The sequence below is a fragment of the Protopterus annectens genome, chromosome 3.part1 (genome assembly GCF_019279795.1).
Source record: "Protopterus annectens isolate FY-2018-M chromosome 3.part1, PAN1.0, whole genome shotgun sequence".
Classification (NCBI taxonomy): domain Eukaryota; kingdom Metazoa; phylum Chordata; order Ceratodontiformes; family Protopteridae; genus Protopterus; species Protopterus annectens.
Window position 1 is genome coordinate 1,511,577,640 of NC_056732.1, and position 25,274 is coordinate 1,511,602,913.

At 44.3% G+C, this 25,274-nt stretch overlaps 1 protein-coding gene across 1 annotated transcript in view; it reads right to left on the bottom strand.

Annotated features, from left to right (window-relative positions):
* FASTK (Fas activated serine/threonine kinase) overlaps nt 1-25,274 on the bottom strand; it is a 686,027-nt gene that overhangs the window by 356,712 nt on the left and 304,041 nt on the right. The window contains exon 4 of the mRNA XM_044066318.1: nt 21,532-21,680. Coding sequence (XP_043922253.1) covers nt 21,532-21,680 — 149 coding nt within the window. The remainder of the gene's footprint in view (nt 1-21,531; nt 21,681-25,274) is intronic.

The window sequence follows — 25,274 nt, forward strand, 5'->3', positions numbered from 1 at the left end:
CGGATTGTTGGCGGTCAGACAGGTAACTCTGAAACCAGTTGGTGACTGACTGTGAGAAGGATAGGTTATTGAGGACAGAGAAAAGTTGTTTGCATGGGACAATGTCAAATGCTTTAGATAGGTCTAGGAAAGTAGCAGAGGAGAGAGAGCCATTGTTTTTATGCTGAAGGACAGTGTTAGTAAAGGAGAGTAAGGCAGTGGTGGTGCTATGGTTTGGTCGGAAACCATGCTGAGTATTGGAAAGGAGGTTGTTAGTAAGGAGGTAGTCTGAGACCTGAGAGTGCATGCATCTCTCTAGTATTTTGGAGAGTGGAGAGAGAATAGCTATGGGGCGGTAATTGCTTAGTTCTGTGGAGGGTCCACCTTTGTGGAGGGGAATTATATGTGATACTTTCCACAGTGTGGGAACGTAACTTTCTGACAGAGATCGGTTAATCAAGATGGATACTGGGTAGGCCAGAGCATCAGCTGCGATTTGTAGGTATTTAAGGCCAGAGCATCAGCTGCGATTTGTAGGTATTCAAGGCCAGAGCATCAGCTGCGATTTGTAGGTATTCAAGGCCAGAGCATCAGCTGCGATTTGTAGGTATTCACTTGGAAGGTTGTCTGCTGCTAATTTGGTGGGCTTAAGTTTAGTTAAGAGCTTTTTTATGTTGGAGGTAGGTACAGGAGAAAAAGAGAAGACAGTGGGGAGATTACCAGTTGAAGGTGTGGGTTGGAAGGGAGGGGGGTTGTGTTGTTTAGCTAGTGATAGTATGGTTTGTGTGAAGTGTGTGTTGAATGAGGTAGCAATATTTTCTGAGGAGTGAGGGATGTTAGGAGAATGGGGTACTGACTTTACCTGGGTGGAGGACGGAGTTTATGGAGAACCAGAATTGTTTGGGGCTGTGTTGGAAGGAGTCTAGGGCAGACTGGTAGTATTGGAATTTGTCCTGTTTTATCAGCTTTTTGACTCTATTGCGTAGTTGTAGGAATTTCTGTCTAGTTGAGGGGGTTTTGATTTTGCGCCAGTGCTCCCAGGCTTTATCCCTGTTTTTCATTTCTGACTTGGTGGTTTTCTGTATACAAATACATTTGTTTTTCCTGGAGTGAGGAATGCCATGGAATGCCATCTGGGAAGTTGTTCAAGCTTGCCCCAGGAATACAATCTGTTGGTTGGGTACATGATGCGATTTATTTTCGTTGATGGTATAGCCCAGTGAAGTTAGAAGTCTCTTTACAAATGTCAGGTGCTGGAGTAGCAATTTCTGACTGTCCACCTGAATCAGGCAATGGTCCAAGTATGGGTAAATTTGAATTTTTCTCTGCCTGCAATATGCAATGGCTGGAGCTAGGCATTGTGTTAATACCCTGGGTGCAGTAGATAAGCCAAATTGAAGTGCAGGGAGCTTTTGATGCATAGAGCCTGCTCTGAAACGTAGGTATTTCCTGCAAGATTCCCTTATGGGGATGTGCAGATAAGCTTCTTTTAAGTCTAGGGTGGCTAGTCTGGAGTCTTTGGCTAGCATAGGAAGCAGCTATTGGACAGTAAGCATCTTGAACATTGGAACCACCAGGAAGGTGCTGAGAATAGACAGATCCAGGATAGGGCGTCAAGAGTTTTCTTTCCTGGTTACCAGAAACAGTCTGGAGTAAAACCTTTGTCCCCTATGCTCTGATGGGACAGGTTGAATAGCCCTGACACTGAAGAGAAAGTACATGATTTTAGGCCTCTGCCCACTGGTTTGGGGGGAGGACTGGCCATCCGCTTGGGATTGGCAGTGAGTGGAAGTAGAATCTGTATCCCTGGGATACAATGTTCAAGACCCATCTGTCCTGGATGATGTACTCCTAGTTTTTTGCAAGTAAGGCAAGTTCCCTCCTAAGGGTGCAAGTACTTGGGCAAGGCTTGGAAGAGTTAAGGACAAGTCACTGAGATTTTACCATAGAATGGTGACTTACTACTCCCTGTTTTAGAGGTGGGAGCACTCCATTGCTTAGATTTGTGCATACCCTGAGACTGTAATCTTGGTGGTCTGCTGCCCCTGGGTTAGGATTGAGAAGGTCTGGGAGGGACTGGAAAGGACCAGACTTTTAAAAGGCCGATGCTTACTGAATCTAGGTGGCTTTACCTGCAGGAAACAGTTTGTATAGATTTAGCTTTTTCCTCCATCTTTTTCAGGACTACTTCTGCTTTATTGCCAAACAGGCGTTCTTGATTTAATGGTGCATCTAGTAATTTTGCTTTGACATAGTTTGGCAAGATATGTTCCTTACGCCAAGCATGCCTTCTAAGAACAGACCCAGTGACAGCAGCCCTGCAAGATGCTTCTAAGGCATCAAAACCACATTGAAAAGTATGTTTTCCAACTTGGTTAGCAGAATGCATTAACTCTTGTAAATCTTTATGTTCTGCACAATCAGGAATCAACAATTTTCTGTTTAATTAGCTCCATAATATGTTGCTGATACTTTAACATATGAAACTGGTAATTTAAAGCCCTGATGGCAAGAGTAGCAGAGGTGTATATCTTCTTACCCCATCTGTCTAAAGCCTTAGAGTCCCTGTCCAAAGGGGTAGGGTTTTTGGCCGTTGCAGCCTTAATGCTTTTAGGTCCCTGGGAAATAGTCTGTGGATCCGCAGGAGGATTCTTAAAGAGAAAGTTGTGGGAGTCCAGTACTCTGTAGTACCTGTAAGGATTCCTGGCCGCTGGAGGCAAAGTATCAGGGTTAAGGCTGGATTCCAAGAAGACACCTACAATTTCCAGAACAGGGGGTATAGCTAAAGGCCTGTGCTGAGGCAAGTCTAAAAATTCTCCAAGTCTCTTTTTGGACTGTGGGTAGTCCTGGCATTCCCAGCAGAAATGCTCTCTTAAGGTATGCAAGGTTTCACCAAAAGAAATGTCCTCTGGAGGGGAGGCACAGGGGATGGAATCCTCTGCATCTGAATCCTCATAGGAAGATATGGGAATTTCCTGGTAATCAGCAAGATCAGAATCATCGGACTCATGGTCTGTAGGATCAGAAGGAAAATCAATTCTTTGTCTTATAGAGGGGGAATGCTGGCTTCCCCTAATTAAAGTTATAAGGTCTTCAGCCATTTTAAGCATGTGTTTCTGTGGTATGGGAGCTTGAGCATGCGCTTTGGTCGTTTTCTAAGCGTAGTGCGAACTCTGGGATTGAGAAACTTGGTAGTTTTAGTCAAAAACGAAGATGTCAGTTTAATATGATCGGAAGGTTGGAATACACCCTCAGAAGCCGATGCATACACAGCGGCTCCGGACCCATCCAAGGTAGAGACATCCGCAGGTCCCATAGTCGAAGATGCAACTCGCGGCATACCAGACTCCGAAAGGGTCTCAGCAGAGGCTTGTGAATCTGCAGAAGTGGGTATCAGAGGCTGCGAAGGTGCCTCACTGAGCACCGGCCTATGCGGTCTATCCTTATGTTTTTTCGGAAGATCGGTAGTCGGAGGGCTTATCGAAGCCATTTCGGAATATGGAGAACGAAAGCGAAAGAATTTAGTGACAAAAATAGCCTGACGACGAATAGTTCAGGTGTTGAACAAGGCACAAAACTGACAGCGAGGAACATCGTGGTCTGGGCCTAAACAGTTGATGCAGTAAGAATGAAAATCTCTGTGAGGTATTTGCTTTCCACAGGCACGACAAAAAGAAGTTATGTTCTTACCATAACGTTCCATGTGAATTGTTCATCTCACCTTTGTTCTTACACACGGGTTCAGAGCCGATCCTCGGCTCCGAGTCGGCTGCATCACAAGCTCTGCATCTAAGAGAAGCTCGAGGCACAGTTCACATCCCATGATCCTCCGCTGCTATCCCTCAGATCTAGTTTGCAAGAACCCAGAACACACTACTAACCACTTCGTCCAATGCTCATGCAATCACACACTTGAAACTGAAAAATATAAGAACTAAATACAGATAGGTGAATAGCTACTATGCAACCTACTGAAGAGTAGGTAGTGTAGATAACCTAGAGAATACCAACCAGACACTAGTCGTACCCATTCTTCCAGAACGCAGTGGGGCAAGGAGGGAGGGGATGTAAGAACAAAGGAGAGATGAACAATTCACATGGAACGTTATGCTAAGAACATAACTTCTTTATGTGAAATTGTTCGATCTCACCGTTTGCTCTTACACATGGGTAGCATCCCTAGCTCCGTTACCCTGGGTGACTCACAGAAGAACGTTCCTGAGTATAGTGGAACCAAAGGATGCCCTGTCCTTGGAGGTCCTGTCCACTTTGTAGTGGGTGACAAACGTATGAGGCTTTGCCCACGTCGCCGCTGCACAAATAGTATCCAACGGTAGGCGAGTGGCATGGGCTAGAGAAGTAGAAAAGGCCCTAGTAGAATGAGCCTTAGGCTTGAATGGGAGTGGTTGTTTTGAAGCTGAATAGACAAAATTTATGCAGTCCGAAAGCCATTTGGATAATGTGCGTTTTGTTACTGCCATGCCCTTCTTACTATCTGCAAATGAAACAAACAACTGATCCGATTTCCTGTAATCCTTTGTTCTGGCCAAATAAAATCTCAGCTGCCTATGTACATCCAACTTGTGCAGCATGTATTCCAACTTGTTTGATTGGTATTTGAAAAATGTGGGAAGTTCTATAGATTGGTTAATATTAAGCACAGAACATACCTTCAGGAAGAATGACGGATTTGTACGCAAGGCGACTCTGGATGGAAAACCATGTATGGTGGCCTAATGGACAAGGCCTGTAGCTCTGATATTCTCCGAGCTGAAGTAACAGCAATAAGAAAGAGAGTCTTCCATGACAAACACTTAAGTGAGCACGATGAAGCTGGCTCGAAGGGTGGTAGCATAAACTGAGATAACATCAAATTCAAGTTCCATGGAAAAACCGGATCCCGAATGGGTGAACGGAGGTGAAAGGTACCCTTCATGAAAGCTCTACAAAGCCTGTGGGATATAACTGTAGAGCCCCCTTCACCTACATGAAAGTTCGATATGGCCACTAACTGTACTCTTATCGTGGAAGTAGAGGCCCCTTCGTGAAAAAGCGTAGATAAAAAAATCCAAGATTTTGTGTATCGGGGCCACCAAGGGATCTATACCTTGCCCTGATGCTCAACACGCAAAACGTGTCCATTTGCTCCTGTATAGTTTCCTGGTGGAGGCTTTGTGGGAAGAAACTAGGATGTGCTGTACTGCTGGAGACAAAAAATTCGACCTGGCTGAATTGGGAAGCGGAGCAACCAAGCTGTCAGTTTGAGGGACTGAAGGGATGGGTGAGGAACTCCCGACCAGTGAGTCGATAGGTCTGGCACTGGGTCCAGAATCCATGGTTCCTCCATCTGGTGGGCTCGAAGGAAGGGAAACCAGATCTGTCAAGGCCAGAATGGTGCTATTAGGATGATCGTCCTTTCCAGATTCCTGGCTTTCTGTAGGAATTTGGGTATCAATGGGACAGGAGGAAATGCATAAAGGAGACCCGGGGGCCAATCGTGCACCAGTGCGTCCCTGGGGGCACACCCCAGAGGGGGAAGTAGGGCAAAGTAGCTTCTGCATTTGGCATTTAAGGGGGATGCATAAAGATCGCCGCAAGGCTGGCCCCATCTGCGGAAAATCCTTTCCGCCACTAGACTGTTGAGGGACCACTCGTGTGGCAACAGGATGGCTCTGCTCAACCTGTCCGCAATGACATTGGATGATCCCGGGATGTGCGTTGCTATCAGAAAACGACCTGTGGATGCAGCCCATTGCCAAATTCTCAGGGCCTCTCTGCATAATGGATAAGATCTGGTTCCACCTTGTTTGTTTATTTGCCAGACCACTGACATATTGTCCATCTGAACTGCTACTGTTCCTAGAGGTAGAGATCCGTGAAAGTGTTGCAACGCTAAGAACACTGCTCTCAACTCCAGGACATTGATGTGCAGATTGTACTCTATCTTGGACCATTCTCCTTGGACCGTTCTCCCCTGAAAAAGCCCACCCCCCACCCTATCAGGGAAGCGTCCGTGGTTATTGTGGCTGTACGGCTGGGTAGTACAAACGGGCGACCCATTATCAGATCTTGGCTGTTCAGCCACCATCGAAGATCCCGCTTGCAAGATTCCGTGATCGAGATATCTGTGACAAAGGAAGTTGTTGGAACGACCACGGTGCGAAGAGCAGCCATTGGAGGATCCTCATGTGCATCCTGCCCAACGGAACTGCAATAAGGGTAGCTGCCATCATGCCTAGAACTTTCAGCACTTGCGCAGCAGAAGCTTTCTTGTTCTGAAGAAGAATAGCGACCTGATCCCTGAGGGCTGACACTCTTGTCTGGGGAAGCTTGATCAGTGCTGTGGTAGTATCTAACTCCGCCCCTATGAATGAGATATGCTGCGAGGGCGATGAGGCAGATTTTTCAAAGTTGACTAAGATTCCTAAACGGGAACAGAGGCTGATTGTGTAGTCCCTGGTTTGTACAAGATGATGCTTGGTGGTGGCAGTGAGGAGCCAGTCGTCCAGATACGGAAACACCTGGAATCCTAGCCGCCTCAGGTGAGATGCCACTACTGCTATGCATTTGAACACCCTGGGGGCTGAGGTGAGACCAAAGGGTAGAGCTCGAAATTGGAAATGACTGGCTCCCAGCTGGAAGCGCAGGTGATCTCTGGACGCTCTGGCCATTTTGATGTGGTAGTAAGCGTCCCTGAGATCTATAGAGCACATCCAATCGTCCTTCTGCAGGAAGGGAAGGATTGATTGTAGCGTGACCATCCGGGAATTTTTCCTTCCTTACGAAGGTGTTGAGTTTGCTGAGGTCCAATATTGGCCTCCAGTCTCCTGTCTTCTTTGGAACTAAAAAGAACCTTGAGTAAGTTCCGGATCCTATCTGGTCCGCCGGGACTGGTTGGATGACTCTTTTTTTTGAGCAGCTTTCTTATTTCTATGGCTGCTTGATCTCGCAGATTGGGTGGAACATCTGGAAATCTCTCTTGATCGGGGGGAATGGTTATAAATGGGATGTTGTATCCTCTGGTTACTACGCTTTTTACCCAGGAATCTGAAGTGAGATTTAGCCAGGCCTTTGGGTATAAAGCTAAGCGACCCCCGACTGCCTCCAGAGCATGGCAGTCGGGTCTCCCCCTCAGGAGTGTGCTGGAAGGGCTTCCCAGGGACGCTATCCCTGTCACCCTGGTTCCGCGGACCCCCTCTGCCGCCTGGGCGGAGTCTTCCATTTCTCCCTCCTCCTCTGACTCTGGAGAGGGCATCACTCTGTGTGGACTGGAAAGATCCCAGAGTCTTTCGGAACCACATTTTTCCGCCTCTTTGCCCTTTGGGGTACGGTCTGGTCGGGGCGGAAAAACAGACCCCTACAGCAGACAGGGTCTTACCTTCTTGTTCACACCGAGTGAGAGTCTCCTTTACTTTGGGTCCAAACAGGGTGGCACCATCAAAAGGGGCATTGGTAAAGGAAGACTTGAAGGCTTCCGCAAAGGAGCACAGATGCATCCAGGATGGTCTCCGCAGAGCGATCGCTGAAGCTGCAGCCCTACTTGAACCCTCGGCTGCATACGAAATGAGCCTCATGGACGAGTTTACTATCGAAGTGAGGGTGTTAAGCTGTGCCGTTACCTTTTCGGAGACAGCAGCATCTGTGTTACCCTGGAGGGTATCTCCCAGCTCCTTAATGAGATCTCTCTGAAGTTGCGTAAAGTGCGTGAGGTAGTTCAGTGAACGCATGGAAAAAGTTGCTGAACTGAAAACGCGCTTCCCATACCTGTCCATAGTCCTAGAATCCTTGTTAGGAAGATGGACAGAGGAAGATGCCTCGGACATTGCCTTCTTTGTGGCTGCCGCTACCACCATAGCATCCACTGGGACTCCTTTAGTAAGATAAGTCTTGTCCTGGGGGGCAGTAATACATTTATTCGGCCTCCGAGGGACTGGCACCACTGTATCTGAAGTCTCCCACGCCCTTCGAGCTATTAGGTCCATTAACTCATCGAAGGGCAGGGTCACCCAGGAGGTAGAAGGTTGAGCCCCAAAACCTTTCAGCAACACCGATTCATCCTCAGTAGGGGCAAGAGTCTGCCAATCACCTCTCTGTTTCAAGATCTCCAGGATATCAGCAAATGAGACATCCTCAGAGGGGGACCGTGGGGACCCCTCTGACTCATCCAAATCGGTGTCCGATGTCAATGATTCCTGTGGGGAATTAATGTGCCTCCTCTTGCACAATTTCTTCCTCGGGACTTCATCAGAGGGGGCATCTGGTGAAGCTTCCGAGGAACAGGGGACACCCACTGGGGTTGGCTGAGGCATTGGGTCTCTATGCTTGGGAGGGATCGCGGGTACAGAAACAGAATGCGGCCCTTTGGTGGAAGGAGAAGATGACTCCGATGAAGTAAATGTCTTTTCAGACAAGACCCTCCTCATAACATCGAAGGCACCGGAGCCCCGGGCCGAGGCCTCCACCGGATCTGAAGAGCACGGTAGTTTCCCCGAGACCGGGACCACGGACTCCGACCCCGAGGATGGAGCCGAACTAATCTGTGCCGAGGCTCCGAGGGGGAGAGTAGGAACCGAATGTTCGGTTCGACTCTCGGCCCCGGAACCGAGGAGAGACCGTCGGCTCCACGACTCCTCGATGGGCTCTGAGGGAGTCGAGGTCAGTGGTGCCGATCGCACTAAGGAAGGCTTCGGTACTGATGGTTCAACAATCATCGGTTCGTCTTCCCCCGGCTCCGAAGACTCGATAGGTCTCGAAGGAGGATCTGCCTGAGACACAGGGAGGGCTTCCAGTTTCAATACCAATTGGGACAACACCGCAATTAGCTTGGACAGAGCCATATTCTCCATGAGCTTCTGTACCACTCGATCCACGTCGGTATCAGATAAAGGCCTGGAAGAACGGGTCGAAGGGGCCGAAGATGCCACCGACCGAAGGATCGAGGATGGAGGCACCTCCGACACCGGCTCCAAGACCTGAGCCTCTATGAGAGATAATTGCTCAATGCTCGGCCCCGAGGTCTATGGAGCCGGCGACCAAACCTTAGAAGAGGTGCTCGGAGCCGATGACCTGGGCTCAGATACCTTAGAAGTCTTCGACCCCTTCGAAGACTTAGACGCCTGATCAGCCTTCTCCAAGGCTTCTTGAAAGTCTGGCTTTAGCAAGCCTCTTTCGATTAACTTTCTGCGCCTTTCCATCATGACCCTTCCACTGAAAGAGTGACAAATAGAACAGTCCTACTGCAGGTGGAGAGGGCCAAGACAGTAGACGCAGGAAGCATGATTGTCAGTGATGGACATTTTCTGTCCACACTGACATCTTTTGAAACCTGATTTTGCTTTCTCTGCCATATCTAACCAAAACTAATTTTTACTAATAACTTGTAAATAGTCTAACAGTCAAATATTAAGCAACCTTATCTATAAGTGACTAGTACATAGATATATAAGATATATATATATATATATATATATATATATATAAACACTGCACACAAGACTAAATAGTAAATGTTATAAAAATTCTGACTAAGAGTATAAATGTAAATATTACTGCTGTCAGTGCCCTGACAGGACTAACTAGGCCTAAGCCAAAAAGACCAAAACACTACAACTATGAGTATAAGGGAAACCCCTATGAGGAAAACACACACACACACACTTATTAATTATTCACTAGAATAATGAATTTAAACAACTACTCTAAATCTCAAAATACTGAAAAAATACAAAAGTTTTTACTGGCCCGAGCTCTCCTTGACGCGATCTGCTGCAGCGGCAAACTAGATCTGAGGGATAGCAGCGGAGGATCATGGGATGTGGACTGTGCCTCGAGCTTCTCTTAGATGCAGAGCTTGTGATGCGGCCGACTCAGAGCCGAGGATCGGCTCTGAACCAGTGTGCAAGAACAAACGGCGAGATCGAACAATTTGACATTTAACTTTTTCTGACATCGGTTAGAACAAGAAAAAAGGATCCCCAATGGGGTACTTATCTTTTACAAGACTTTAGGTCTGGAACTTGAAAAAACGAAAATTTCAGGAGGCGATCAACCGGCACTTGCAAACTGCTTTGGTTTCGGACACTGCACAGCAACAAAAGCTGATGTAATGGCGTCGGCTGCATGTTTTACACCCATGATGTCCTGACGTCATGGAAGAAGCGACAGCATCCGACGCAGAAATCCCAAAACTCTGGTATTCAGGCTGACTGAGGGCTACCTGCAGGCAGATAACCCAAATGTGATGACTGCAACAGTGAAACAAGAAGAACATCCACACTGATGCATCTCTGTTAGTTTTGGTAACATCTTAGCAATTTTCTTAACTAGTATAGACAAATACTTTATAATCTTGGTTAAGAAATTAAACTGGTTAATATGAAGCTGGGTCTGAAGGATCTCAACCCTCTCTTTGGGTAGTACATCCACCACAGTTTTCTTCCAAGATGCTGACACTATCCCTCCTTTAAAATAGTTTAAAAAAAACCTTCCAGATTTTTATCATTTGCTTTCCTACCAACTGCCAAACTTCCAAAGGAATACCATTAGTCCCTGAAGAGTCCTCTGCCGACAGACTATACATCATTTCTAGTTCATCTCTTCCTGTCTTAGCTATTAATTGTTGAACCTCATCCTTCTTTAACCTTGGCATAATTAAGTACTCTATAAATATTTCTATTTGTGACTTGTTTTAGTTTCTACATTCTTCTGCTTTGTAGAAATTTTCATAACATTTCCAAAATGTCTCTAATACCTCTACAGGATCTCTGGTTACTTTTCTTGCCATAGGCATCCTATGCTTTGTGACAATTTATTTATTATTTATTTTATTTTACATTTGTTGACCGGGCTAGTCTAGCTGGATATATGTCCATTTTCAGTAGAGGCCCAGGGAGAAAAGCTCCAAATTATTAGTACATCGATTAATAAAGTGCAACAACAAAAATAAATGCAGATGTAATGGAAACAGGAATTTTTTTTTTTTTTGGAGATTACTTTTTAAGTGAGTAAAAGTAACAGGCTATGTGATGTTCATAACAGAGCACTCTTTACACACATGTGAAATATGGAAAATCAGTTACTGTGTGATGTGCTTAGCACAATCCTCTTTATAAAAAACATTGATAATAAATGTTAACGGAGATGAAGGAAAGATAGGAAAGGTATCAGGGATAGTATAGGTTGAGTTTAAGGATTAGATTATTTTCATAGAGGAAGTAGAATAGTTACTGTTATGAAAGAGAGGCAGGGATACTCTTATGAAGGAAAGGGAGAGACATTAGGGTAAGTAGGCAGTGGGTCTTTTATTCCAAATCATAGTGCAAAGTTGAGCAGCTGAGAGTCCCCTACTGAGTTATTGGATGTAATTGGGTTCAGGGGGAAGGAAGGATGACGGAAAGAAAAACAGGGTTAGTCTGGGTTAGTGCAGGGGCATAGCCAGTTTTTACTGAGATACTTTTTGAGATTTTTTTGAATAGAGGGAGAGAATACAGAGATGAGATGTCTGAGGGTAATTTATTCCATACTTTTCCTACCGAGTTGGAGAACAAGCAGTCTCCTGCAGAGTTATTGGGTCTAGTGGTGTTGATCAAAAGTTTTTTAGAAGACCGTAGATGTTTAAGGTTATAATAAGGGTATCTGACTATTGAGTATTGGGGTTTTTGTGGGTTGGTACAGGGTTTTGTGAGCTATTATAAGTTGTTGTAGCTGAATCTGATTGGGAAGTTCAAGCCAACCTAGTTGTCTTAGATTAAGGCAATGATGTGTCCTGAATGGGGATCCGGAAGCAAATCTAGCAATGTTATTGTAGCATATAACTAGTTTGAGATTTTTTTTTTTTGAGAGATTGGTATAAATAGGGCATGCATAAAGTAAAGTAGAGATCAGATGAGTTCTGGCTAGGGTAATTCTAGTGGCTGGAGTAAGAAAGGGTTTGATTCTGTATAAGCTACCTATTTTTTTGTTCATAGATTTTACAGTAGAGTTAATGTGATTTTCAAAATTAAGATTATTGTCTATAGTAATTCCTATTGTGGTGGTGTCTGGAGAAATACTAGTACTGTTATTGGAAGTAATAGTGAAATTTAGGGGGATGTGATTTTGTGTTGGTGAAAAGAGTAGTAGCTTAGTTTTCTTGGGGTTGAGTAGAAGGCAGCCTTGTGAGAACCATTGTTCTACTGTGTTAAAGGCTTTTTGGGTAAGAGTCTGAAGTTCAGTTTGAGAGGTAGCTGTGCAGATTATAGTGGAGTCATCTGCATACTGAATACAGGTAGTATGAGGGATAGCTGATTGGAGGTCGTTGCTAAAGATGGAGCCTTGTGGCACACCTAGAGAGATAGGAAGGTGGTTGCTGATGGTTTTCAAGGTAAGATTTAAACCAAGTTATGCTGTGGGGATCAAGTGAGAGAGAAGAGAATGTGCAAGAGTAGTTGGTGCTTCACCATGTCAAAAGCTTTGGATAAGTCTATGAATAGTGCTGAAGAGAGACTGTTTTTTTTGCGGTTAGAGTTGATGGTATTAGTGAAAGACAGCAGTGTAGTGGTAGTACTGTGTGAAGGTCTGAAACCATGCTGACAGTTGGCAAGTAAGTTGTGTTGGAGAAGACGGTTAAGGAGTTGTTTATGGACAAATTTTTCCATGATTTTGGCAATAGGGGATAGCAAAGCTATGGGACGATAGAGAAATCATTAGAGTTTCCTCCTTTATGTAGTGGGATAATATGAGATATTTTTCAGATTTCAGAAACAGTTTTTTCATTGATGGATCTGTTTATTAATATAGAAATGGATACGCAATGGCTTTAGCTCCTATTTGCAGGAACTCGGCAGGGAGTTTGTCTGCGGAGGGGGTGGTAGGTTTAAGTTTTTGTAGCAAGGAAGAGATATATGATGTAGAAATAGAAAGAAAGTGAAATGAGCAGGGTATATTTACAGAAGGAAGTATCTTTGAGGTATCGGGAGATAGGTGATTTGCAAGATTTTGTATAGTATTAGTGAAGAAGGAGTTAAAGGCATTTGCTGTTTGTATAGGGTTGTCAGGGTTAGAGTGTTGTGGGTTGGGTGCAACAGATTGGCCTGGGGATAGAAGATTATAGATGGTGGACCAGAATCTTTTTGGCTCCTTATTGAAGGTTTGTTGTAAATGAAGGTAGTAGTTCTTTTTGTCTAACAGTATGGCTTTTTTTGTGTTGTTTCTACATTCTCTGAAGGTTTGATGGTCAGCTTGGAACTTGGTAGTACGCCATTTAGTCCAGGCTTTGTTTCTGGTAATGATTTTTTGTCTAGTATCGTTGCTAAGCCAGGGGGCTGGTTTGGTTTTGGTTCTAATAGTGTGAGTTGGTGCATGCTGATCTAGAATAGATAAGAACGTTGAAGTATTGTACTGCATCATTAAGAGGGAGTATCTTTAGAGGGGTCCAGTTACATAGCTTTAGTTCTGTTAGAAAAAGTTCTGAGTTAAATAGCTTTTTTGAACATAGTGTTCGGAAAGTGGTTGTAAAAGTTATGTCGCTTTTTTTTCTAATAATATAAGTTAATGAGTGATCACTTAGGTCACCTGGTAGGGTGCCAGAGTTCTAGGTTTGTTGGGGAGTGTTTGTAAGTATCCAGTCTAATGTTATAGGTTTGTTGGGGAGTGTTTGTAAGTATCCAGTCTAATGTGGTTTCATTATTATTGATTTTATTAGTTCTGGTAGGGTCTGATATAAGTTGAGAGAAGCCATGTAGGTTAATGTGGAAGGAAGGGTTTGAGTTGTTGCAAGAATTCCAATCAATGTTTAGGTCACCTAGGATTAATGTTTCTTGTGGAACATTAGAAGAGAGCCAACTAAGGATGGACTCAAGAGCGTTAATGTTATTTCCTGGGGGGAGATGTATACAAATTATATAAATAGCTTTGCTGTTGTTTAGTTGGAGTTTAGAACATATTAGTTTGGCATTATTGACTAAGGGGAGGTTCAGGTTTGTAGTGGTGATTTGTAGCTGTGATTTATAAAGAATTGCAACACCTCCTCCCTTTTTTTTTGGGCGGTCAAGTCTTATGATTTTATATCCTGGTGGGGTGATTTCATTGTCTTTAATAGAAGGTTTTAGCCATGTTTCTGATAGGCAAAGGATATCGAATTGGTTGACATCAAGGAGAGCATGGAGTTGAGCAATTTTGTTACAAATACTACGTATATTCAGATGAGCTAAGGTGAGTGAGTTGGTACATTTTGTTGGAGATATAGGCCTAGTTTTGTTACTGATGTTGGTTTCTATGGTCTGGGTGTGCCGAGGGCCAGGGTTAGGATGAATGTCTCCGTCTAAAAGTGAGTGTGGGAGTGGATGTTGTTTGGGTTGACGATTTGTACAAAAGTAGTTGGTGAATTTTCTAGTTTTCTGGTTATAGAATTTAATATGAGCTAGTCTGTGAAATTTAGCAAGAAAGTAGTTATATTTATAAGTGGGATTTTGGAAGGTCACAGCAAATGATGTTGTCGATGAAGAGGTTTGAGAGGAGGGGAATGTAGAGGTAGAGTGTATGGGTTGTTCGTAGGAGGTTAAGATATAGGTAGTTAAGCCTTTCTACTTTCTGTTGCCAAAATTGCTGTGCTAAGAGTTTTTGTGGTCTGATGTTTTCAAAAACAGTTGCTTAACAGCAACCTTTCTGAACATGTGGATATTTTCAAATGCTCTCTTATTTTCTCTTTAGCACTTTGAAGTTGCTCTTTTCATTTTCTGACATTTCCCTTATTATGATATACTTTAACCTTTGTCAATCCCTTTGAATAATTCCTACTACTTATTTTGAACATCTCTCTCTTCTTTCTAGCCTGTTTTTAAACTAAATTTTCATCTTATCCCACTAACTAGATGTCACTTCTGAAGAATTTTCAGTCTTCCCTAATAATTTTGTAATCATTAAAACTACCTATTCCTTAAATTCATCTTTTTAACAGGTACGTAGGATACTGCCAATGTTTCATTTTTACGTCACTAGCCTGCATCTTTACCTTAGTGCATGATATGAAATAGTTAATGGCTGCAAGTCACAGCTTTCAAATAAATACACACGCTCCCATAAGAAATAACTTCTGTCAAGTCTAGCCCAATTATTATACCTCAGGGAATAACATATTAGTTATGTTTGAGTTCCTACTACTGAATTCAGACCTTCCGCATTTAATATTCACATGCATTTCTTCTAAAATATACCCATTTTTGTTACATTTTCTCTTCTAGGTCCCCTAATATATCCTCACTATTGGAAATTAAGTTCCAGTCACCATCCATAAATAATATTCCCTGATGAAAGCAGATTACTTCCCCCAAAATTCTCTTAAGCTCCTTAACAGCAATTTTCAATGGAATATAAATACATGCCAACACACTCCTCCTATAGGAGACCCTCCCGCAATCAGTATTATTTGACCTTGATATTATGCTGAATCTGTAGCCAGAGATCCTTTCTTTGTCAGCATCACATGCTCATTTATTTCCAAATGTATCTCCTGCAACATTGCTATTTGTATAAAACACTCCTTAATATAATTCCATATTCTATGTTTTTGTCTATATCTGCAATATCATTTACATTCCATGACAACATGGACACAGAAGCCATTATCACAGAAAGCTATTACTCCCACCTGTTACACAAGACAATTCTTCTGAATGTGTTATTTCCAACTTTTAGCTTACATGCACAAACTGATGTTCTTGTATTAACAATGTTAGAAGACAAGGAAAACAACCCGGATGAGCCACATTAGTTGGTATTTATGTGAAAGCATGTAGCTCCAAGTACAATGCACAAAATACAAAGTACAGTTGTGTACACTTACCATAAATGTAGATGTTCGAGTGTATTCACTGTTGCAGTCATCACCTGTCGGTCATCCCTGCTGTGACAGCCCTCGGTCAGCCAGAATACCAGAGTCAATGTTTTTGTGCGTTCGCTGCCATCGCCTGTAGTCTGACGTCAGGTCATCAGTACTATAAAGCAAGGCAGCCGACGTCATTACATCAGTTTTTCTTCCCCTAACCTGTCAGAAGCACAAGGGAAAAAGAGAAGTGCTCCTATTGGCTAAAAGCCACCTTGGGAAGCTTGTGTTCCCCAGGGGAAGATATTAAATGGGGGATGGAAGGAGGGAAACCAAGACTGTAACAGTAAATACACTTGAACATTTACATTTATGGTAAGTGTACACAACTGTACTATGTTCTTCATGTTTCACTGTTGCAGTCATTACCTGTGGGAGGATTCCCAAAGCTGAGGAAAAGGGTGGAAGAATAGGTTGAGTCCTAGGTATGGGTCAGGAGGCCCTGCAGAATTGCAGAGGCAAACCCTGCCCTAGACTTGGAAAGGAGAGTTAGGTGGCAATGCTTTGCAAAGGTATGGACAGAGGTCCAGGTGGCTGCTTCCAAGATGTACGTGGGTAGGTACTCCTCTGAGGAAGGGAGTGGAAGTGGAGGTTGCCCTAGTGGAGTGGGTATGGATAGACTTAGGGATGGGTTTCCCATGTAGTTTGTTTGGAGATGGGCTTCTCTGGCCCTGGGGCAAAGCTTACAAGAAGCTGGTCTGTTTTTCTGAGTGGCTTAGTATGGTCCGGAAAGTATCTGAGTTGTCTGTGCACGTCTAGTGAATGTATAATTCTATCCCCCTTGTTTTGAGGGTTGGGAAAGAAGGTGGGAAGATGTATGGCCTGGTTAAGGGTCACATCAGATACCACCTTGGGCATAGAGAAAGGGTCAATCCTCTGGGAAACTCTGTCTGCATGGAAAATTATGAAGGGCTCGACAGCCATGAGAGCTTGAAGTTCCGAGACCCTTTTGGCTGATGTGATAGCTAGTAGGAAGGCAGTCTTCCAAGAGAGGTATTCCAATTTTGTTGAAGTGGCAGGTTTGAAATAAGGTAAGGTTAGTTTCCCTAACACATAATTCAGGTCCCAGAGTGGCGTCGGAGGTCTTCTGGGAGGCTTGATATTAGAAGTCCCTCTGAGGAATTGCTTAATCAAAGGATGAGAGAAGAGAGGTGGGTCAGAATCATAATGGGCAGAGATGGCCGAGGCATGGATTTTAATAGAGGAGAAAGAGAGGCCACTATTGAGCAACTCTGCTAGGTAATCCAGGATGAGAGGGATGGAGGGTTGGGAGGTACTGCCCCCTTTTGACAGTTTCCAGGAGCAGAAACTTTTCCATTTTCCTGCATATGATTTTCTTGTGCTGGGCCTTCTGGCCTCTGATGATATCCAGGACCTGTTTGTTTAACAGGGACTCCTTGTTAGTTTTTAGTGTATAAGCCATGCTGAAAGTTTGAGAGTCTGTAAGTCTGGGTGCAGTACCTTCCCCCTCTGTTGGGTCAAGAGATCTGACATCAGGGGAAGCAGCTTTGGGGGCTGTAAGATCAGAATGCGTAATACGGGGTACCAATGCTGTCTGAGCCAATCTGGAGCAATGAGGATGGCCTTTGTTCTCTCCTCTCTTATTTTGATCAAAACCTTGGGAATAAGGGGCAGAGGAGGGTAAGTGTACACAAAGAGGGAGCTCCAGGGGAAGGTCAAGGCATCCACCTTCCATGCTAGGAGGTGATACTCCTTGGTACAGAACTTGTGCAGCTGGTGATTGTGGTGGGAGGCAGAGGTCCACTTCTGGGGTCCCCCACTCCTGGGTGATTTGCAGAAAGATTTCTCTGTGGAGCTGCCATTCGTGGGGGTCCAGTAAGTTTCTGCTTAGGTGGTCCGTCAGTGTGTTGTTGATCCCTGGTAAGTATTGGGCAATTAGGTATAGCCCCATGGAGGTGGCTGTAAGTCAGAGATCCATGGCTAACCTGCACAGGAGGTAAGATTGGGTGCTCCCCTGCTTGTTGATCTACCACATTACTGTGGTGTTGTCTGTTTTTATGAGGAGGACCCCTGGCCTGAGATGGGGTTGGAAGGAAGTCAAAGCCGTATGCACTGCCATCATTTCTTTCTGGTTGATGTGCAAGTGATGTTGCTGGGCATTCCAAAGGCCTTGGGTGCACCTGCCTCCTAGGTGAGCTCCCCCCAAGTAATGTCTGAGGTGTCGGTGATGATGGTCTGGTCGGAACTGGAGGAGGGTGAAGGGAAGACCCTTGTTCATGGCACAGACCTCTGCCCCCCAGAGAAATTTGGCCCATATACAAGGGATCAGAGGGAAACTGGTCTTTAGGGACAGAGTGCTGACACCAACGGTTCTTCAAGTACCATTAAAGTTTTCTCATGTGAAGCCTGGCGAGAGGGATGAGAAGGATGCAAGATGCCATATATCCCAGGGCTTGCAGGAACTTCCTCGCAGTGAGCTGACTTCTGGAAGCCAACTGGTTGAAGTAGAGAGGCAGGAAGCTTTGCTTTTCTGGGGATAGGAAGGCCATTTGGGTTGCTGTGTCTATCACAGCTCCCAGGAAAACAATTTTTCTGGTTGGGTTTTGCTTTGATTTTTTCCTCGTTGATGGTGAACCCTAGGAAAGTTGGGAGTGATTTGACAAAGAGAAGGTCCTGGAGCAACTTTTCTTTGCAGTCTGTCTGAATGAGGCAATAATCCAGGTAAGGGTAAATCTGTATATTTCTCTGTCTGCAAAAAGCTATAGCCGGGGCCAAGCAACCTTCCTTCTAGTTTTTGATGAGTGAAAGGAGAGCAGAGGAGGGACGGAGAGTCATTGTGAGTGCTTGCCACAGACGCTTGGCTTAGAACTCCCTGCCTCAGAGATGGAAGTGGTCCACCGTTTGCTTCTTTGCTGGTCCAGGGATAGGGTACTGGATGGCCTGTCTCTGTGGGCCTTACCTTGGCCCTGTCTGCTAGGTGCAGGGAAGGCTCAGTGCTTAGAGGGGAAAGTTCCTGCTGAATCTGGGAGGTTGAACTTGAAAGAAATATTTTACTGTTTGCATAGATTTTGCTTTGTCTTCAATCTTCTTAAGCACCTCTTCTGCTTTTTCCCCAAACAGGCGTTCCTTATCTAGGGGTGGATCAATAAGTTTAGACTTGACATGATCAGGGAGAAGTTGTTCCTTCAGCCATGCATGTCTTCTAATAAAAGATCCTGTCACTGCTGCCCTGCTAGAGGCTTCCAGGGCGTCATATCCACATTGTAATGAGTGCTTGGCCACTTGACAAGCAGAGTGTAGCAATTCTGCCAGCTCTCTTGAGTTGGCACTGTCAGGAGAGGCAACAATCATCTGTTTTAATTGTTCCAAAGTGTGTTGTTGATATTTTAACATATGGAACTGACAATTAAGTGCTCTGATAGCCAAGGTTGCAGAGGAGTATACTTTCTTACCCCATCTGTCCAGAGCTCTGGAGTCTTTGTCAGAAGGCAGAGGATTCTTGGCAGAACTAGTCTTAGCTCCTTTGGGTCCCAGTTTAATGACCTCAGGGTCTACAGCAGAATTCCTGTACAGGTATTTGTGAGAATCCGGTACTCTGTAGTACCTGTCAGGTTTAGTTGGAGCAGGAGGCAGGGCATCAGGGGCTAAGCTGGATTCATGGAAAACATCCTCCTCCACTTTCAAAACAGGTGAGATGGCCAGGGCTCTGTGCTGGGGCAGGTCCAGAAACTCTCTAAGTCGCTTCTTTGACTGTGGGAAGCATTGAGATTCCCACTGAAAATGTTCCCTGAGGGAGTGAAGGGTTTCCCCAAAGGAGATGCCCCTCTGGAGGGGAGGCAGAAGGGATTGATTTCTCTGCATCTGAATCCTCAAACAGTTAAGGGATATTTTTCCTCTTCAAAAGCAGAATAAACAGATTCTTCAGACTCTTGGTCTGTCATAATTTCTGGATAAGGATGCCTTTTTCTTTTTTGAGTGGGGGCCTGAGTACCTCGGATAAGGGAGATGACAGCCTCTGCCACTTTAAGCATTTGAGCTTGGGGGTGGGGGAGCAGTAGCAAGATGGTGGCTAGAAGCAGATTTCCTAGGAGTGGCCTCGCTTCTAGGCCTGAGAGAATCCATCGGTCTCTGAAAAGCGGTAGTCGGATGCGAAGACGTCGTTTTTTTTGTCTAGAATCGGTAGTGTGAAAGCCCTCCTTGGAAGCTGGTGCTTGTGCTGCGGATCCGGACCCAACCGAGGCAGAGACAGCCAACGGCTCGGAAGACAAAGTGGATTTCTGCGGCATACAAGACTCCGAAGGGTCTCAGCAGAGGCCTGCATAGAAAGCGAGTTGGGCATCAGGGGCTGCGAAAGCGTCTCACTGAATTCTGGAAAACTGACGACTTGCTTAGCAGTAGCATAGTCGATAGGCTGTGTGGCCTGTCTCTATCTTTATCTCTACGTTTTTTCGGAATGTCGACAGATTTTTGGCTGACTGACACCATATCAGAATTCAAAGACAGAACACAAAAATAAGTGTCTACAAAAAGAGCTCTAAGGCAAATGGTTCCCACATTAAAGAGGACACAGAACTGAGGGACATCGTGGTCTGGGCCTAAACAAGTGATGCAGTAAGAATGAAAGTCTCGGTGTGGGATCTGCTTTCCCCAGGCGAGACAATTGCTAATTTTTTCGGACATTGGTTACAGCAAGAAAAAAAGGTCCCCAAAGGGGAACTTTGCTTTAGACATTTTCTGCTGAAATTTAACTTCTGGTAGTGTCCGACTGGCACTCGTGCGAACTGCTTCTGCTACGGGCTCCATGGCAAGAAAGACTGATGTAATGATGTCGGCTGCCTTGCTTTATAGCACTGACGACCTGACGTCAGGACTACAGGCGATGGCAACTGGCGCACAAAAACATTGACTCTGGTATTCGGGCCGGCCAAGGGCTACCACAGCAGGGATAACCCACAGGTGATGACTGCAACAGTGAAACATGAAGAACATCAAGTAATTACTCGATCCTCTACTTCTACAGGCTTTGTAGAAACAGTGGATGTTTTTCGTTTGTTGGTTGTCTAAGTTTTCACCCAAATTCTAGGTGAAAAAGTCTCCTTTTATGACATACAAAGTTAACTACATTAGTAGTATAGGCGCTTGGCAGAGTTTCTTTACTACTTACACACTTAGATTACAACTGCCTGGATTTTTTTTTTTGGGGGGGGTGGGCAGTGCTCATCTCACTCAAAAATAAAATGGGTTAAACTTTGCAGTTTTGATGTACCACATACTAATTCATTAAATCATTACTGTAAGTTATAGCATTTGGACACTGCTTGGATGGAATGCCCTTGAGGAAGTCAGAGCAAGCACTCCATAGTCAGCTCATTGCACAACCCCAAGAGTAGGCATTTAGCCAAGTAGGGACTAGGATTATGGCTAGAAAAAAAAAGCACCCTGATGGTTGTCTGAATGATGGCCTCTTCTGACCAACTGTCACCCCATTGAAGGGAAACAAATGGGTCATTTGATCTGGAGGGGGCTGATGATAAACAGGGGGTAAAAACAGCAAAATATTTATATATACAAATATATATATATATATATATATATATATATATATATATATATATATAAAATATATCAAAATCCAAGTATTCTTTACAAGTTCTCCCTCACAAATCACTTGAACTGTAACAGACTTCTACATCATGGTATGCGTACTCTTATTAATGCAGCAGCTGACATACCTTGCTGTCAAGGTACTCTCCTTTCTTTACGAGAAACTCTGCGATGGCATCAAGTAGTTTGGTTTCTCGCAAGCGGTGTCTGGCAATGTACTTTGCTATTAGTGCCATGGTGAATGGTGTTATGCTGTCCACCTTCTTTGGGAGCTCCTCTAAAAATCAAACAAAATATGTAAAATTCTATTGTTGCATCAAAGAAATTACTGTGAAGAAGTTTAAGACAATGAAAGTATCCTCAATCATTAGCAAAGTGCAGTATATCCTACCACCCTGCCTCTCAGAATGTACTCAAGATTTTCTCTAGTTTGCCAGTATCTTGAATTTCACATGGCAGTAGTTAAGAAGTATGCCCCCCCCCCCCCAAAAAAAAAAAGTCTGGTCTTCAAACTCACATTTTTCTCGGTTATTTCTTCTTTAAAAGACTGCTTCTTTCTACCTTCTCCCTTCACAGACTGTGCTTTCCGTTTCTTAGGTCCCAGACATCTACTATACTGTTCCATCCTACCATAATCTTCACTCCATTCTACTTACAAATATAATCTCTTGCCCTTAGTTTGTACCATATGAACTGCTTCCTTATAACAATCTAGACACTTAAAGACTTTTTGAAATGAGCTACAGGTCGCACGTGCTCACTGCTGCAGTTTGGAGACTGCACTATTGAAGTCCAAGGTTCATATGCTGGATAAACTGGCAAAGGCAATATGTCTGAGTTTGATAAATGTTGGGGCAGTACAAAATAGGCTCTGAAAAAGAGGGAGCTGCCAACAGCTGCATCTTTCATAACTTAGTAGGGAAATGTGGGACCAGACACTACAATGTTGTTGCTTGTAACAGCTGGGAGTGGGTGACACCAGTAGGCTCTTTACTCGCTGCCCATACTGAAAGATACTCTGGAGGGTACACAGCACATACACTCGACCCCCCCCCCCACTCCTCAGCATCACTGCATGTATGTACTGACAACACTAGGAAGTGGAAAAGTCAGTCATTGCTGAAGGAGTCTCGTCACATCCAAGCCAAAAAAATTTCCACCAAGAAATAAGAAAAAAAACATAAGTGAAACAACAGGAGAATGAAGAAGATGGGTGCTGAGTAATGAATGGGGTAGAAACCTAGGACACACAAATTTCTAAGCTACAAGTCTGACTTTCACTTCATAAAGATACAACAATAGATATAAAAAAAAAAGATACATACAAGATAGAAAAGATGCAGCCGACACCATTTTCTTCAGTTTTTCTTGCCCCAGATGTCAGGTGCCCCCAAAAGGATAGGCTAAATAGATTATGCCAAAAAACATGCATGCACTAAAGTAAACATTTCCTTCATCTACAAGCAAATACACCACATAGGTTGTATAGAACAGTGAAGTACAGATAAGACCCAGCAAATGAAAGGGGGATGGTGGGAGGGTAACCTGGACTGCAACAGTGAATACACTCGAACATCTAACAGTTATGGTAGGTGCACAACTGTACTATGTTCATCGTGTTTCACTGTTGCAGTCATTACTCTTGGGTTGAATCCCAAAGCTGAGGATGGGTGGCTGGGCTAAATAGGATTAGGAGAGGCTATGAGGTCCTGCAGAACTGCAGTAGCAAAGCCTGCTCTGGATTTAGAGTAGAGAGATAAGTGGTAGTGCTTTGTACAAGTGTGCACTGAACTCCAAGTTGCAGCCTCTAAGATGTCTTTGGTTGGTACTCCTCTGAGGAAGGATGCTGCTCTGGTAGAATGTGGCCTAATGCCCTTAGGCACTGATTGCCATGCTGTGAGTAGCAGAAACGAATGCAATGGCCTATCCATTTTGAAATAGTCTGTTTTGAGATAGCCTTTCCTTGTGCTCCTGCAGCATATGCCACTAAAAGTTGCTCAGTCTTTCTGAAAGCTTTAGTTCTGTCCAAGTAGAAGCGTAGCTGTCTGTGTATGTCCAAAGAATGCAGAAGTCTCACCCTTGTTCTGTGGGTTTGGACAAAAGGTAGGCAAGTGAATGGTTTGGTTAAAGGCCACACTGGACACCACCTTAGGCATAAATGTAGGGTTCGTCCTCAGAGATACTCTGTCTGGATGGAAAATGATAAAAGGTTCCACAGCCATGAGTGCCTGTAACTCCGAGACTCGTCTTGCAGAGGTTATTGCTAGGAGCAGAGCTGTTTTCCAGGATAAGAATTTTATATCAGATGTTAAGGCTGGCTCAAAAGGAGGCAGTGTGAGTTTTTCCAAGAAAATAATTTAGGTCCCATGCAGGTATTGCTGCTCTCCTTGGAGGTCTTATGTTTTTGGCCCCTCTGAGGTACTGCCTTATTAAAGGATGTGAAAAGATAGCTGGTTCCGTATTGTAATGGGTTGAAATGGCAGAGGATAGGATAGGCCTTTGTCCAGCATCTCATTTAATTATTGTAAAATCTGAGGAATATTTGGTATAAACGTGTCAATTCCTTGTTCCTGGTTCCAAGCACAGAATCTCTTCCATTTCTGCATAAGATTTTCTGGTACTGGGCCTCCTGGCCTCCAAGATAACATCCTTTACAGCTTTGGAAAGAGGTGTGTTCTGAATGGCTGCATTATCCGCCAATCTGCCAGATTTAAGGTCCCGAGTTGGCTGTGCAGGATCTGATTGCTTTGTTGGGTCAGTAAGTGAGAAGTTTGAGGCAATGTCCAGGCTAGACCTTGAGACAAGTTCTTTAGGATTGGGTACCAGTGCTGGCGTGGCCAGTCTGGGGCAATCAGTATAATTTTTGGCTTCTCTTGTCTGACCTTTAGGAGTACTTTGGGGAGGAGAGGCAGTGGAGGAAAGGCATATACTGTTAGGTTTTTCCAGCTGAAGGATAGGGCATCCACTTTCCATGCTTGCTTGTGATAAATCCTTGTGCAGAATCTCTGTAGTTGGCAGTTGTGAGGGGAGGCAAATAGATCTATGTCTGGGCATCCCTTGTTATCATGCTGAAGACTTGTGGATCCAGTTTCCACTCGTGGGGATCCATGAGGTTTTTGCTTAGTTCATCTGCCAGAGTATTTATTTTTCCTGGCAGGAATTGTGCTTGCAAGTGAACCTGATAAGTCAATGCTGTGTCCCACAAAGTCATGGCTTGTCTGCAGAGGGGGCAGGAATGTGTGCCTCCCTGCTTGTTTATGTACCACATGACTGTAGTATTGTCCGTCTTTATCAGTAGTTGTCCTAGATGAAGTAGATCCTTGAAAGCTGTCAGGGCATTCTGAACAGCTAGCATCTCTTTTTGATTGATATGACGATGCTTCTGGCTTGTGGGCCATGTGCCCTGAATACATTTTCCTGTCATGTGGGCCCCCCAGGCATAATCTGATGCATCCGTTGTTAGTGTCTGCCTGGTTGTGGGTAAAGTGAATGGCTGTCCCTTGTTGTGGTGACAGGCCTGTGGCCATCGAAACTCCTGTTGCAGGCAGGGAATGAGGGTAATTAATGTTTCCAGGCTGTGGCAAAGTTGAGTCCAAACACATTTTAGATACCATTGTAGTTTCCTCATATGCAGTCTGGCATATGGAATTAGCAGAATGCAGGATGCCATTAAGCCCAAAGCCTGCAGAATTTTTCTTGCAGATAACTGGGTCTTTGTTGCCAACATTTTGAAGTAAGAAGTCAGTTGCCCTTGTTTGTCTGGAGTGAGATAAGCCATCTGGGCAGTTGTATTTAAGCTTGCACCCAGGAATATTATCTCTTGAGAAGGTACTAGTTTTGATTTCTTTTTGTTTACTGTGTACCCTAGGCA